The 16075-nt window shown below is 40.6% G+C and overlaps 1 protein-coding gene across 1 annotated transcript; it reads left to right on the top strand.

The window, feature by feature from the left end:
- The first annotated feature begins 6535 nt into the window (after window positions 1–6535).
- Window positions 6536–11329, top strand: SOCS3 (suppressor of cytokine signaling 3). The gene is made up of 2 exons (XM_089660421.1): window positions 6536–6687; window positions 9784–11329. Exon 2 carries the CDS (start codon window positions 9851–9853, stop codon window positions 10448–10450), a length of 600 nt encoding a protein of 199 aa, XP_089516547.1. The 5' UTR covers window positions 6536–6687; window positions 9784–9850; the 3' UTR covers window positions 10451–11329.
- Window positions 11330–16075: the final 4746 nt, after the last annotated feature.

The following is a 16075-nucleotide window of genomic DNA, read 5'->3' as shown; positions in this document are numbered from 1 at the left end:
GAGCGTTCCGGTGCGTTTTTTATGCATTTCAGTTCATTTTTTCCCCCTCTTTTTATTCAATTTAAATAGGGCCATGTGTGTTCCGGTGCGTTTTTGGAGCGCTCCGGTGCGTTTTTCCCCATTTTTTCCTGCAATTTAAAGAGGGACATGTGTGCTCCGGTGCGTTTTTGGAGCATTTCAGTTCATTTTTTCTCTTTCTCTTTTTCTTCAATTGAAATACTGGCATGTGCATTTTGGTGCGTTTTGGAGCTTTCTGGTTCATTTCCCCCCCCTTTTTTTCTGTAATTTAAATAGGGACATGTGCGTTTTGGTGCGTTTTTTGTGCATTTCAGTTGATTTTCCCCCCTCTTTTTCTTCAATTGAAATAGGGACATGTGCGTTTTACCACCTTCCAGTCCAGTTCTGTGTGAGAAAAATGCCGCCTGTTCTATTTTTGTTTTCTGCCCCCGGAACGCACCGGAACTGCGAGCGCTGATGTGAACGATGTCATTGACCGCCATATCACCGATTTTCTGTGCATTTTGGATGCAGGAAGAAAGCAACTGAACCGCATGGAGTGTGAACGCACCGCACTGATACCTGCGTGTAGTAGGATCGCACGTTCCCGGCATCTTTTTTTCTGCCTTTTTCACCTAACACGCTTTCAGATTGTAACGTGTATGATCAGCTCTGTACAATCAGATTGTAACGTATTGTGAGCTCTGTACAATCAGATTGTAACGTGTATGATCAGCTCTGTACAATCAGATTGTAACGTGTATGATCAGCTCTATACAATCAGATTGTAACGTGTATGATCAGCTCTGTACAATCAGATTGTAACGTGTATGATCAGCTCTGTACAATCAGATTGTAACGTCTATGATCAGCTCTGTACAATCAGATTGTAACGTGTATGATCAGCTCTGTACAATCAGATTGTAACGTATTGTGAGCTCTGTACAATCAGATTGTAACGTATGGTCAGCTTTTATCGAATCTTTGGTCACATGACACAGGAAATCGCGTTGTATCTGAGGCGGGAGCGGCGTTCTGGCGTTTCCCTTGGCGTTGGAATGCGCGGCGCTCCCCCCCGGCCCACTAACGTCATACCGACTTTTTCGATTTTTTTTTTCCGCTTCTCCTTCACATTTCTTCCCTTCGCTCCTCTCAGGTTTATCTGAGGCCGTGCGTGCCGCCGTCCCGCCGTGAAGACACTGAGCCCCATTCATCGGTCAGCCCCGCCCCCGACCAGGGAAAAGTCGTCCAGCGCCAGGCCCGCCGCCACCGCCGCCCCAGCCACACGGTTTCCATTTCACCTGAAGAGGCCGCAGCTGTGATATCAAAGCCGATTCCCAGAAGACGAGAACGTGTTTGTGTGGTTACAGGAGGAGCGCGGCGCTGCGGGCGAGGGGACGCAACCACTGCTAGGCCGGCGTTAACCCCGTCATGGCGCCTGACACAGCCGAACGCCGGGACAGCGCACAGGGATTCAACAATGGATGCATCGAGCCTGCAGAGCATCGCACCCACATTCAAAAGACAGTTTATAAAAAGTGCATTTATTAAATAGAGGCAGAGCATTGCGCCGGCATTCATAAAATAAAAAAAAATGTGCATTTGTTAAATGGATGCGTTGAAGCCTGCAGAGCATTGCACCCACAATCAGATTTTTTTTTTAAAAATGTGCATTTATTAATTAGAAGGATTGGTAAAGAGTATTATTTTTTTTAATGGATCATTTAAAGCCTGCAGAGCATTGCACCTGCATTCATAAAATAAAAAAGTGCATTTATTAAATAGAGGCATTGGTAAAGAGGTTTTTTTTAATGGATGCATTAAAACCTGCAGAGGATTGCACCCACATTCAGATTTTTTTTAAAGTCTGCAGAGCATTGCACCTGCATACATAAACATTTTTTAAAAGTGCATTTATTAAATAGATTGGTAAAGAGTATTATTTTTTTAATGGATGCTTTAAAGCCTGCAGAGCATTGCACCTGCATTCATAAAATTAAAAAAAATGTGCATTTGTTAAATGGATGCATTGAAGCCTGCAGAACATTGCACCCACATTCAGAATTTTTTTTATGGGCATTTATTAAATGGATGCATTGGTAAATAATGTTTTTTTTTATAGATGCGTTAAAGTCTGCAGAGCATTGCACCCACATTCAGATTTTTTTTAAAGCCTGCAGAGCATTGCACCTGCATACATATACATTTTTTTAAAAGTGCATTTATTAAATAGAGGAATTGGTAAAGAGTTTTTTTTTTAATGGATGCATTGAAGCCCTGCAGAGCATTGCACCCACATTCAGAAATTTTTTTATGGGCATTTATTAAATGGATGCATTGGTAAATAATGTTCTTTTTTTTATAGATGCATTAAAGCCTGCAGAGCATTGCACCCACATTCATATATTTTTTAAAGCCTGCAGAGTATTGCACCCACATTCATATTTTTTTTAAAGCCCGCAGAGCATTGCACCTGCATTCATAAAATTAAAAAAAAGTGCATTTTTTAAATAGAGGCATTGGTAAAGAGGTTTTTTTAAGGATGCATTGAAGCCTGCAGAGCATTGCACCTGCATTCAGATTTTTTTTAATGGGCATTTATTAAATGGATGCATTGGTAAATAATGTTCTTTTTTTTATAGATGCATTAAAGCCTGCAGAGCATTGCACCCACATTCATATTTTTTTTAAAGCCTGCAGAGTATTGCACCCACATTCATATTTTTTTTAAAGCCCGCAGAGCATTGCACCTGCATTCATAAAATTAAAAAAAAGTGCATTTATTAAATAGAGGCATTGGTAAAGAGGTTTTTTTAAGGATGCATTGAAGCCTGCAGAGCATTGCACCTGCATTCAGATTTTTTTTAATGGGCATTTATTAAATGGATGCATTGGTAAATAATGTTCTTTTTTTAATAGATGCATTAAAGCATGCAGAGCATTGCACCTGCATTCATAAAAAAAAAAAATATGCATTTGTTAAATGGATGCATTGGTAAAGAATTATTTTTTAATGAAGGCATTCAACCTGCAGAGCATTGCACCCACATTCAAAAGAATTTTATTTAAATGTGCACTTATTAAATAGAGGCATTGTTAAAGAGTTCTTTTTTTAATGGATGCATTAAAGCCTGCAGAGCATTGCACCTGCATTCATAAAACTAAAAAATGTGCATTTCTTAAATGGATGTATTGAAGTCTGCAGAGCATTGCACCCACATTCAGAATTTTTTTTTAAAAAATGGGCATTTAAATGGATGCATTGGTAAATAATGTTTTTTTTTTATTTTTTTTTTATGGCTGCATTAAAGCCTGCAGAGCATTGCACCCACATTCAAAAGGATTTTTTTTAAATGTGCATTTATTAAATAGTTGGATTGGTAAAGAGGTGTTGATTTTTATTGGATGTATTGAAGCCTGCAGAGCATTGCACCTGCATTCATAAAATAAAAAAAAGTGCACTTGTTAAATGGATGCATTAAAGCCTGCAGAGCATTGCACCCACATTCAGGATTTTTTTTAATGGGCATTTATTAAATGGATGCATTGGTAAATAATGTTTTTTTTATAGATTCATTAAAGCCTGCAGAGCATTGCACCCACATTCAAAAGACATTTTTTAAAATGTGCATTTATTAAATAGAGGCATTGGTAAAGAGGTTTTTTTAATGGATGCATTGGAAATAATTATTTTTAATGGGTGCCATTAAAGCCTGCAGAGCATTGCACCTGCATACATAAAATTTAAAAAAAAAAGTGCATTTATTAAATAGAGGCATTGGTAAAGAGTTTTTTCTAATGGATACACTAAAACCTGCAGAGCATTGCACCTGCATTCAGATTTATTTATTTTTTTAATGGGCATTTAATAAATGGATGCACTGAAGCCTGCAGAGCATTGCACCCACATTCGTTTTTGTTTTGTTTTTTAAATGGGCATTTATTAAATAAATGCATTGGTAAACAATGTTCTTTTTTTAATAGATGCATTAAAGCCTGCAGAGCATTGCACCCACATTCAAAAGAATTTTTTTTAAATGTGCATTTATTAAATAGAGGCATTGGTAAAGAGTTTTTTTAATGGATGCATTAAAACTGCAGAGCATTGCACCTGCATTCAGATTTTGTTTTTTAATGGCCATTTATTAAATGGATGCATTGAAATCTGCAGAGCATTGCACCCACATTCAGATTTTTTTTTTAAATGGGCATTTATTAAATGGATGCATTGGTAAATAATGTTCTTTTTTTTATAGATGCATTAAAGCCTGCAGAGCATTGCACCCACATTCAAAATATTTTTTTTTAAATGTGCATTTATTAAATAGAGGCATTGGTAAAGAGTTTTTTTAATGGATGCATTAAAACCTGCAGAGCATTGCACCCACATTCAGATTTGTTTTTTAATGGTCATTTATTAAATGGATGCATTGGTAAATAATGTTCTTTTTTTAAAAGATGCATTAAAAACTGCAGAGCATTGCACCTGCCTTCATAAAATAAAAAAGTGCATTTGTTAAATGGATGCATTGAAGCCTGCAGAGCATTGCACCCACAATTTATTTTTTTTAAATGTGCATTTATTAAATAGAGGCATTGTTAAAGAATTTAAGATTTGTTTTAATGGATGCACTAAAGTCTGCAGAGCATTGCACCCAAGTTAATTTTTTTTTAATGTGCATTTATTAAATAAATATATTGTTTAAAATTTTTTTAAATGAATCATTCAAGCCTGCAGAGCATTCCACCGGAATTCATTTAAAAAGTGCATTTGTTAAATGGATGGATTGTTAAAGATTTTTATTTTAATGGATGCATTAAAGCCTGCAAGCTTAATGGATGGTGCAGCCTGTAGTGGGTGGGGCCTGCTGAGCCCCTCCCACAGCTCTGCTCTCTCTCCTTGTGCAGTGTGGTTGGTCTGGTATCCGCCCCCCTCCCGTAGTCTTCTGTAGTGGGTGGGGCCTGCTGAGCCCCTCCCACAGCCCTGCTCTCTCTCCTTGTGCAGTGTGGTTGGTCTGGTATCTGCCCCCCTCCCGTAGTCTTCTGTAGTGGGTGGGGCCTGCTGAGCCCCTCCCACAGCTCTGCTCTCTCTCCTTGTGCAGAGTGTCTGGTCTGGTATCCGCCCCCCTCCCAAAGTCTTCTGTAGTGGGTGGGGCCTGATGAGCCCCTCCCACAGCTCTGCTCTCTTTCATTGTGCAGGATGGCTGGTCTGGTTTGGTCTCCGCCCCCCTCCCGTAGTCTTCTGTAGTAGGTGGGGCCTGCTGAGCCCCTCCCACAGCTCTGCCCACTCTTCTTGTGCAGAGTGTCTGGTCTCCGCCCCCTCCTGTAGTCTTCTGTAGTGGGTGGGGCCTGCTGAGCCCCTCCCACAGCTCTGCCCTCTCTTCTTGTGCAGAGTGTCTGGTCTCCGGCCCCCTCCTGTAGTCTTCTGTAGTAGGTGGGGCCTGCTGAGCCCCTCCCACAACTCTGCTCTCTCTCCTTGTGCAGAGTGTCTGGTCTGGTCTCCGCCCCCTCCTGTAGTCTTCTGTAGTAGGTGGGGCCTGCTGAGCCCCTCCCACAACTCTGCTCTCTCTCCTTGTGCAGAGTGTCTGGTCTGGTCTCCGCCCCCTCCTGTAGTCTTCTGTAGTGGGTGGGGCCTGCTGAGCCCCTCCTACAGCCCTGCTCTCTCTACTTGTGCAGACTGGTCTTGTTTCCGCCCCCTCCTGTAGTCTCCTGCAGTGGGTGGGGCCTTCTGGGCCCCTCCCACAGCTCTGTCCTCTGCACAGTCTATGTACAGCCCATTGATGATGTCACTGCTACATTTACAAGGTAATATCTGGGTATGTAAAGCCATTTGGTGCGCACAGAGTGGATTTATATATATTTAAATGAGGATTTTTGTGCTGGAAGTTGCACTGATCATTTTGGCAGATCGGTTGCATTGCGGGGGGGGGGGGGGGGAGACACAGCTCGGGCTGGGCTCAGTGATTGGACGGGGTGTTCTCTATTCATATCTTTTTGTGCGTCTGTACAGGATTACCAATGATTCACCGTGACCAATGCCGGAATGCCAAAACTTTGCCGGTTGCCATGAGAGTCAGACGAAACATCCCCACGGCGCCTACGGCAACCAGCAAAGTGGAGCAAGGATCCTTCAAGAGCCTGTGCAGGCAAACAAACCATTTACCAAACAAGCCATCGCCTCGCTGCGCCTCGTTTTCTGCGTTTATACTACAAATCCGCCCCGCGGGAAGGATTCATTCCTGTAAAAGGAAATCTTTCGCCATGTTCTCTGGTCGTTGAGCGAAAACAATGATTGATCGGTCACGGTCAGCGTGTGTGTCCCCGCCATTCTTGGAAGGAAACCCCATTTAGAGAATGGGAGACGCCTGAGCCGCGAGGCCTGCCAGGAATAGGGAGGATTTGGAAGGCTGCCGTCAGCAAGCTGTGTGTGTGTGTGTGTGTGTATGATACACAGCATTAACATTACAGGAAGAACCTCTTCCAGGAATAGAGCCACCAGGGGGGGGGAGGGGGGGCTGGGGGGAGGGGAGGAGCTCTTACTGTATAAGAACTGTGTGTGTGATCTCATGGAGTTACACACTGATTTTGTAAGTCGAAGAAGCACAACCTTGGATTATAATCTGCTCACACGGAATATTCTCATATTTTTTTTACTGCCTTTGTCTTCCTCCAGATACCAAAATTCATCAGGTAAGCGGCTCAGAATCCTAAAAACCATTCGGATTGGTCTAGACCGGAGGCAGAAATAACGCAAAGTTTAGCATCTACAATGTAACAAAATCTATTATATAAATATACAACATTGTGTAGTTAGCAACAAGTTTTTGATACATATGAATATGTATCAAAAAGTTTACTAACTTTACTGGAGAGAGAGAGAGAAAGAAAGAGTAAATATTATAAATACAGATGAGAGAGAGAGAGAGAGAGAGAGAGAGAGAGAGAGAGAGAGAGAGAGAGAGAGAGAGAGAGAGAGAGAGAGAGAGAGAGAAAAGCAAAGTATATCATCTACAATGTAACAGCATGTCAATGATATATATCTGTAACATTGTATCAGAAACTTTACTAACCTTACTGGAGGGATAGAAAGAGTAAATATTATAAATACAGATAAGAAAGAGAAAGAAAAGCAAAGTATATCATCTAATCATCTACAATGTAACAGCATGTCATTTATATATATCTGTAACATTGTATCAGAAACTTTACTAACTTTGTATTGCAAGTCTGGAGAGAGAGAAAGAATAAATAGTATTGAAAGAAAGAAAGGAAGGATAGCAAAGTATATCATCTACAATGTAACAGCATGTCATTTATATATATCTGTAACATTGTATCAGAAACTACTAAAGAAAGAAAAAGAAAGACAAGGCAAAGTATATAATCTACAATGTAACAGCATGTCATTTATATATATCTGTAACATTGTATCAGAAACTTTACAAAAGAAAGAAAGAATTAATTCCCAGGAAAGTTTATCATCTACAATGTAACAATATGTATATATATTGTATATATGATATATATAATGTAACATTGTATCAGCTGTACTTTACTAACTTTACGTTGTAAGTCTAGAGGGAGACAAAGAAAGAAATAATACACTTTATAGATAAATCTACAGATTAGATAGAAAGAAGGAAAGAGGAAGAGAAATAAAAGCAAATAAAAAGTTTCTGGCAATGGGCGAGTTTTCGGATAGTGCAGAGGTTACTGGTTGCTTGGGGCACTCATGGGGTGAGAGGAGTTTGCAGAGGAGTTTGGTAAAACCCGGAATAATGTGATATTCATAGGAGTGGGTGGAGAAATCTTCCATCTTCTATGTGGGATCTTTCAGCTCTTTTGTTTCAGGATTCCTGCGTTTTTTTTTTTTTGCCCAGATGGAAATGTTCAGACTTGCTTTTGCTGCCATGAGCAGACGTAGGCTCAGCTTCCCACGGCATGCCCAAGTGGACGGCACGCTGCATTTTTCCTGCCGAATGTGCCGTCTTCTATGGGTTACAATGGGCCCATGGAAAGCTCGAATGCTAAATACCATCTGCGGAGTTGGTGATGTCGCTGACGAGGTTTTATGGGATTAGAATCTTGAAGTTGAGCTGGTCTTAGACCCGGGGATATAAATAGAGGATTGGCGATGGCCGAGCATTTTTTTGGCAGCGGTTTGCCTTATTTTTTTTTTTTTCATACATCGTAGATAAGAAATGCAGTAGGCATGCAAATTTTTGGGTTCCTTTCTCATTGGTTGTGTCTTTGGTGCAGTCCGTTATATCGTGCACCAACATAGTATTTGGTTTTTGTTTTCATTGGCACAGTCTTTCATGGTGCACCAACATGGTGTTTGGTTTAGGTCTTCATTGGTGTAGTCCATTATGAGGGGCACTAACACTCTTCTTCATTGGTCTTTCATTGGCGTAGTCCTTTCTGAGGGGCACTAACACTCTTCTTCATTGGTCTTTCATTGGCGTAGTCCTTTCTGAGGGGCACTAACATCCTTCTTTATTGGTCTTTCATTGGCGTGGTCCATTACGTGGTGCACTGACACAGTATTTGCATTTGTCTTCATTGGCGCAGTCTGTTACGTTGCACTAACACAGTGTTTGGTTTTTGTCTTTATTGGTGTAGTCCATTCTGAGGGGCACTAACATCCTTTTTCATTGGTCTTTCATTGGTGTAGTCCATTCTGAGGGGCAATAACATCCTTCTTCATTGGTCTTTTATTGGTGTAGTCCATTCTGAGGGGCACTAACATCCTTCTTCATTGGTCTTTTATTGGTGTAGTCCATTCTGAGGGGCACTAACATCCTTCTTCATTGGCATTCTATTGGTGTAGTCCATTTTGAGGGGCACTAACATCTTTCTTAATTGGTCTTTCATTGGTATAGTCCATTCTGAGGGGCACTAACATCCTTCTGCATTGGTCTTTCGTTGGCGTAGTCCATTCTGAGGGGCACTAACATCCTTCTTCATTGGTCTTTCATTGGTATAGTCCATTCTGAGGGGCACTAACATCCTTCTTAATTGGTCTTTCATTGGTATAGTCCATTCTGAGGGGCACTAACATCCTTCTGCATTGGTCTTTCGTTGGTGTAGTCCATTCTGAGGGGCACTAACATCCTTCTTCATTGGTCTTTTATTGGTGTAGTCCATTCTGAGGGGCACTAACATCCTTCTTCATTGGTCTTTTATTGGTGTAGTCCATTCTGAGGGGCACTAACATCCTTCTGCATTGGTCTTTCGTTGGTGTAGTCCATTCTGAGGGGCACTAACATCCTTCTTCATTGGTCTTTTATTGGTGTAGTCCATTCTGAGGGGCACTAACATCCTTCTTCATTGGTCTTTCATTGGTATAGTCCATTCTGAGGGGCACTAACATCCTTCTTCATTGGTCTTTCGTTGGTGTAGTCCATTCTGAGGGGCACTAACATCCTTCTTCATTGGTCTTTTATTGGTGTAGTCCATTCTGAGGGGCACTAACATCCTTCTTCATTGGTCTTTCATTGGTATAGTCCATTCTGAGGGGCACTAACATCCTTCTGCATTGGTCTTTCGTTGGTGTAGTCCATTCTGAGGGGCACTAACATCCTTCTTCATTGGTCTTTTATTGGTGTAGTCCATTCTGAGGGGCACTAACATCCTTCTTCATTGGTCTTTTATTGGTGTAGTCCATTCTGAGGGGCACTAACACCCTTCTTAATTGGTCTTTGCACTGACACAATATTTGAGTTTTATCTTCATTGTCTTGCTCTGTTACGATGCACTAACATGGTTTTTGGTTTTCCTTCTCAGGTCACAGCCACCGTTTCCACCCAAGGGTTGGACTCCCCAAGATTTAGCCAAGCTGGCTCCCACCGTCATGGTCACGCAGAGCAAGTTTCCGAGCATGAGCCGGGCGCTGGACTCAAGCCTAAGGCTCAAGACCTTCTCTTCTCGCAGCGAGTACAACCTGGTGCTGAGCGCGGTCCATAAACTTCAGGAGAGCGGATTTTATTGGAGCACGGTGACGGGGAGTCAGGCCAACCTGCTGCTCAGCACGGAACCCGCCGGCACCTTCCTGATCAGGGACAGCTCCGACAACCGCCACTTCTTCACCCTCAGCGTCAAAACCGAATCTGGCACCAAAAACTTGCGCATTCAATGCGAACCGTGCGGATTCTCCCTACAGACTGACCCACGCAGCTCGCAACCGGTGCCGAGGTTCGACTGCGTGCTGAAACTCCTCCGGCATTACATGCCAGCCAAAGACTCCGCCAACAGCAACAGGCGCTGCTATTATATCTATTCTGGTGGCGAGCGCGTCCCGTTGCTTCTCTCCAGGCCGCTGAACTCCAGCGTCTCCTCCTTGCAGCACCTTTGCAGGAAGGCGGTCAATGGACAACTGGAAGGCTTCGAAGCTCGAGAAAAGCTACCTCTGCCCATCAAAGACTTTCTCCAGGAATATGACTCTCCCGTATAACCGCGCCGGCCATGATGGAGGCAAAGAACCGAACCTGAGATAAAATGGAGAGGCTCCAATCAGGACTACAACAATATGGAGCATGAGTGGTATCCATGGAGGGAGTAGCACCGGGCACACGGATATCCTAATGGACCGCGTCGAATTGTTTTTCACCAAGTGCCTAAAGGTAGAGGACGATACTCAGGCAGATACTCAACAGCACCCAGAGACCGTAGAGACTGTGGACATTGCCCTCCGTTTACATTGCATGCTGGGTGTGAGACAAAGGAAGAGGGGGGAGGGGCTTATGTTGCGGCTCCGGACGTAAGCCTAGAACGGAACGTCTGTCCTTCAGGGTATGTCCACAACAGTGAGATGGATGTTTGTTATACCGTCACCTACGTGGCCTTAATCTGCTGCGGTCCGAGGCGCGCACTGCAGGGCATTACCGGGATATGTGAAGAATATCCGTATTGGCAGTGCGGGGGCCGGGCGCAACGCATGGAGACAATGCACAAGAAGTAAAAAAAAAAATTCCGACCTCCAAGCGGAATCAAGCTTTGCACAAAAGTGGCTCGGCTCCTTCTTCCTCCAGAAGGTTCTGATTAAAACTGCTAAGACGATTGAATAAAAAGTTTTTTTTACAAAAAAAAAATGGCAAAACTGAAGAAGTCGCACGACTGGCGGAAAACGGAACGATTCTCATTCTCTGTGTTCTATGCAGAATTGGATTTTGCACAGGAGGCCATGGACCAGATAAAGAGGCCGAGGTGGACCTCGCGGATGTTTACACGGTGTCCCCCCACGGGTGACACGGACCACGGACATTTGCACTTATTTATATTTGACACATCTTGGTAATTTATAATAAAAAAAAGCCTATTTTTGAAAGAAAAATGACTGTGAGGTTTCAGTGTGCGTGTGTTTATGTGTGGCTGGAGGTACGGGTTTTTTGATGGGTCCGGTGTCCCCTTGGGGAGATTTCCCTTCACTTCCTGGCCCATAGCCACAACAGGAAGGGAGAGGAAATCCCAGAAACTAGTGTCCCCATTGGAAGATTTCCCCTCTATTCCTGTTCTGGGGACAACCCAACATTTGGAGTTTTCTTTCACTCTCAGGACAAATACAGAATCTCCCTAATGGGGACACGTACAGCACTGAGAACCTGACAAGGGGTCTAATCCCTCTCCACTCCGTCCTGAACTAAAGACTGTTGTCATTAACTGCATTTTACGTTTCATGGAAAACCTTTTTTGTGTTTGTTTAGTTGAAGATGGAGTGGAGAATGATCGAGAACCTTTACATAGACCTGTCTTTTCATTTTGTGTCCCCGAAAGGAGATTGCCCTTCACTTCCTGTCCCTGGAACTAACGGGTGAATGCCCCATAGTGGGGGATATTCCATCTATCTATCTATCTATCTATCTATCTATCTATCTATCTATCTATCTATCTATCTATTATCTATCTATCTATCTATTATCTATCTATTATCTATCTATCTATCTATCTATCTATCTATCTATCTATCTATTATCTATCTATCTATCTATCTATCTATTATCTATCTATCTATCTATTATCTATCTATCTATTATCTATCTATCTATCTATCTATCTATCTATCTATCTATCTATCTATCTATCTATCTATTATCTATCTATCTATTATCTATCTATTATCTATCTATCTATCTATTATCTATCTATCTATTATCTATTATCTATCTATCTATCTATTATCTATCTATTATCTATCTATCTATCTATCTATTATCTATCTATTATCTATCTATTATCTATCTATCTATTATCTATCTATCTATCTATCTATCTATCTATCTATCTATCTATCTATTATCTATCTATTATCTATCTATCTATCTATCTATTATCTATCTATCTATCTATCTATTATCTATCTATCTATCTATCTATCTATCTATTATCTATCTATCTATTATCTATCTATCTATCTATCTATCTATCTATCTATCTATTATCTATCTATTATCTATCTATCTATCTATTATCTATCTATCTATTATCTATCTATCTATTATCTATCTATCTATCTATTATCTATCTATCTATTATCTATCTATCTATTATCTATCTATCTATTATCTATCTATCTATTATCTATCTATCTATCTATCTATCTATCTATCTATCTATCTATCTATTATCTATCTATCTATCTATCTATCTATCTATCTATCTATTATCTATCTATCTATTATCTATCTATCTATCTATCTATCTATTATCTATCTATCTATCTATCTATCTATCTATCTATCTATCTATCTATCTATCTATCTCTCTATCTATTATCTATCTATCTATCTATCTCTCTATCTATTATCTATCTATCTATTATCTATCTATCTATCTATCTATCTATCTATCTATCTATCTATCTATTATCTATCTATCTATCTATCTATCTATCTATCTATCTATTATCTATCTATCTATCTATCTATCTATCTATCTATTATCTATCTATCTCTCTATCTATCTATCTATTATCTATCTATCCATCTATCTATCTATCTATCTATCTCTCTATCTATTATCTATCTATCTATCTATCTATCTATCTATCTATCTATCTCTCTATCTATTATCTATCTATCTATCTATCTATCTATCTATCTATCTATCTATCTATTATCTATCTATCTATCTATCTATCTATCTATTATCTATCTATCTATCTATCTATCTATCTATCTATCTATCTATCTATCTATCTATCTATTATCTATCTATTATCTATCTATCTATCTATCTATCTATCTATCTATCTATTATCTATCTATCTATCTATCTATCTATTATCTATCTATCTATCTATCTATCTATCTATCTATCTATCTATCTATCTATTATCTATCTATCTATCTATCTATTATCTATCTATTATCTATCTATCTATCTATCTATCTATCTATCTATCTATCTATCTATTATCTATCTATCTATTATCTATCTATTATCTATCTATCTATCTATCTATTATCTATCTATCTATCTATCTATTATCTATCTATTATCTATCTATCTATCTATCTATCTATCTATCTATCTATCTATTATCTATCTATCTATCTATCTATTATCTATCTATTATCTATCTATCTATCTATCTATCTATCTATCTATCTATCTATCTATTATCTATCTATCTATCTATCTATCTATCTATCTATCTATTATCTATCTATCTATCTATCTATCTATCTATCTATCTATCTATCTATCTATCTATTATCTATCTATCTATCTATCTATTATCTATCTATTATCTATCTATCTATCTATCTATCTATCTATCTATCTATCTATCTATTATCTATCTATCTATTATCTATCTATTATCTATCTATCTATCTATCTATTATCTATCTATCTATCTATCTATTATCTATCTATTATCTATCTATCTATCTATCTATCTATCTATCTATCTATCTATCTATCTATCTATATATCTATCTATTATCTATCTATCTATCTATCTATCTATCTATAGATATAATATATCTATAATTTTTTTTTTGTTTTTTTCCCTTTTTTATTTTCTACGTTTTCTGGGGTTTTTTTTAACTTGTGATCTAAGGTCTAAGTGCCTGTATTAAGGGTCACCAATTCTGATGCTCGCACAGATGATAATAAAAACCTGGCAGGGTTCTTACCCCTCTCCCCTCCATCCAATAGCAAAAATGTTGGCTTTACATAGATTTCAGCCAGCCATGGCAACCTATCAGCTTGCGCAGAATGTGATGAATTTCTGCGGGGAACACAGAGAGCTGATTGTACATGAGGCCCTGTCGTGTGTTTATTGGATATAAAACTCTGCGTTTACATGTGTGCAGCCTGCAGCTTTGCACTGTAGGAACCCCTGGGGCCATACACGCAGCTGTGTCTACAAATGAAAATGTGCGACGCGTTTCGTACTCACAATAACTGAATATCCTATCCCCTCCCCCCGCTATGTTCTATCCTTCCTGAAGTCCACACGTTCGCGGAATCGGCACTGAACCCATGTATTTCATGGTGATATATATGGTAGAGTGTCCGGGTCACCCACGGCAACCAGTGTCTGGAAGGAGGATTCACAGCTCCGAGGTCACATACAGACTGGTTTCTATGGTGCCTCGGCTGCCATTGCCTTCCATCTTTACTGAAAAAAGTTGTAGGTAAGGGGTGCCTATAAAGACAAACCATTCAGCTTTGACCATTGTTAAATAAAGTCTGTAGGCCATTTATGTAACTCCTGAAGCCTGTATGCAAAACTCCTAGGACGTTGCTAAGGACATTGCTAAGACACTCCCAGCTGTTCCTGCATCACAGGAGCGAGCCCTCAAATGCCGAGCTCAGAGCTACTTTGTCAAGGAAGAGAAAGCGTAGGTGAGGGGGTTTGAATCAGAGACAGAGCTCACTCCAGTGATGGTGAAGGTGAACAATAACAGCTAGGAGTCTCTTAGCAACATCCTAGCAACATCCCAGGAGTTTTCCACTCAGACTCCTAGCTGCTACTGTTCACCTCCACCATCACAGGAGCGAGCTGTTTCTCAAATCAAGCCCCCTCACATGCTCTTTCTCTAAGTAATAGCTAGGCATCTCTTAGCAACATCCTAGCAACGCCCTAGGAGTTTTCCACTCAGACTGCTAGCTGCTACTGTTCATCTCCAACATCATAGGAGTTAGCTCTTTCTTTGATTCAAGCCCCCTTACATGCTCTCTTTCCTAAAGAGCTCGCTCCTGTGATGTTGAAGTTGAACAGCAACAGCTGGGCCTCTCTTAGCAACATCCTAGCAATGCCGTAGGGGTCTTCTATCCAGGCTTCAGGAGGTACCTAAATGGTCCACATCTATAGAAAGGACATTATTCAACTTAAATAATGTCCTTTCTATAGGTGTGGACCATTTACGTACCTCCTGAAGCCTGGATAGAAGACCCCTACGGCATTGCTAGGATGTTGCTAAGAGAGGCCCAGCTGTTACTGTTCAACTTCACCACCACAGGAGCGAGCTCTTCAGGAAAGAGAGCATGTAAGGGGGCTTGGATCAAAGAAAGAGCTCGCTCCTACGATGGTGGAGATGAACAGTAGCAGCTAGGAGTCTGAGTGGAAAACTCCTGGGATGTTGCTAGGCTGTTGCTAAGAGAGGCCCAGCTATTACTATTCACCTTCAGGAAATAGAAAGAGCATGTGAGTGGGCTTGAATCAAAGAAAGAGAGAACTCCTGTGATGGTGGAGATGAACAGTAGCAGCTAGGAGTCTGAGTGGAAAACTCCTGGGACGTTGCTAGGATGTTGCTAAGAGACTCCTAGCTGTATTGTTGCTCAGAGTTGCAAAACGCATGCCAAATCGCACCCGATGTGACCTGGGGGCTTAAAAATGGGATCCAGTGTGAACCGGGGCTCACTGAACACGGTACACACCATCCCAGGAGCGAGCTCTTAAATGGGCTGCTGCATCAGGAAAGCGAGCATGTGAGCGGGTTTGAATCTCTCGCAAATCGCACGCCAAGTCGCATCCTATTGTCCGCAATTAGAGCGGTCATATTTATAAAGACGTCCACGCGCTACTTGATGCGATTGTGTGTCAGATGTCTTGCAAATCGCACCTGAA

This window comes from Staurois parvus, unplaced genomic scaffold (genome assembly GCF_062004578.1).
Source record: "Staurois parvus isolate SC_StPar_1 unplaced genomic scaffold, SC_StPar_1.0 ptg001241l, whole genome shotgun sequence".
NCBI lineage: Eukaryota > Metazoa > Chordata > Amphibia > Anura > Ranidae > Staurois > Staurois parvus.
The sequence above is the reverse complement of the archived record's forward strand: the minus strand, read 5'-3'. Positions and strand labels throughout refer to the sequence as shown.

What these genes read in the sequence shown, in the direction of transcription:
- SOCS3 (XM_089660421.1), top strand. Translation starts at nt 9,851, where the DNA reads ATGGTCACGCAGAGCAAGTTTCCGAGCATGAGCCGGGCGCTGGACTCA.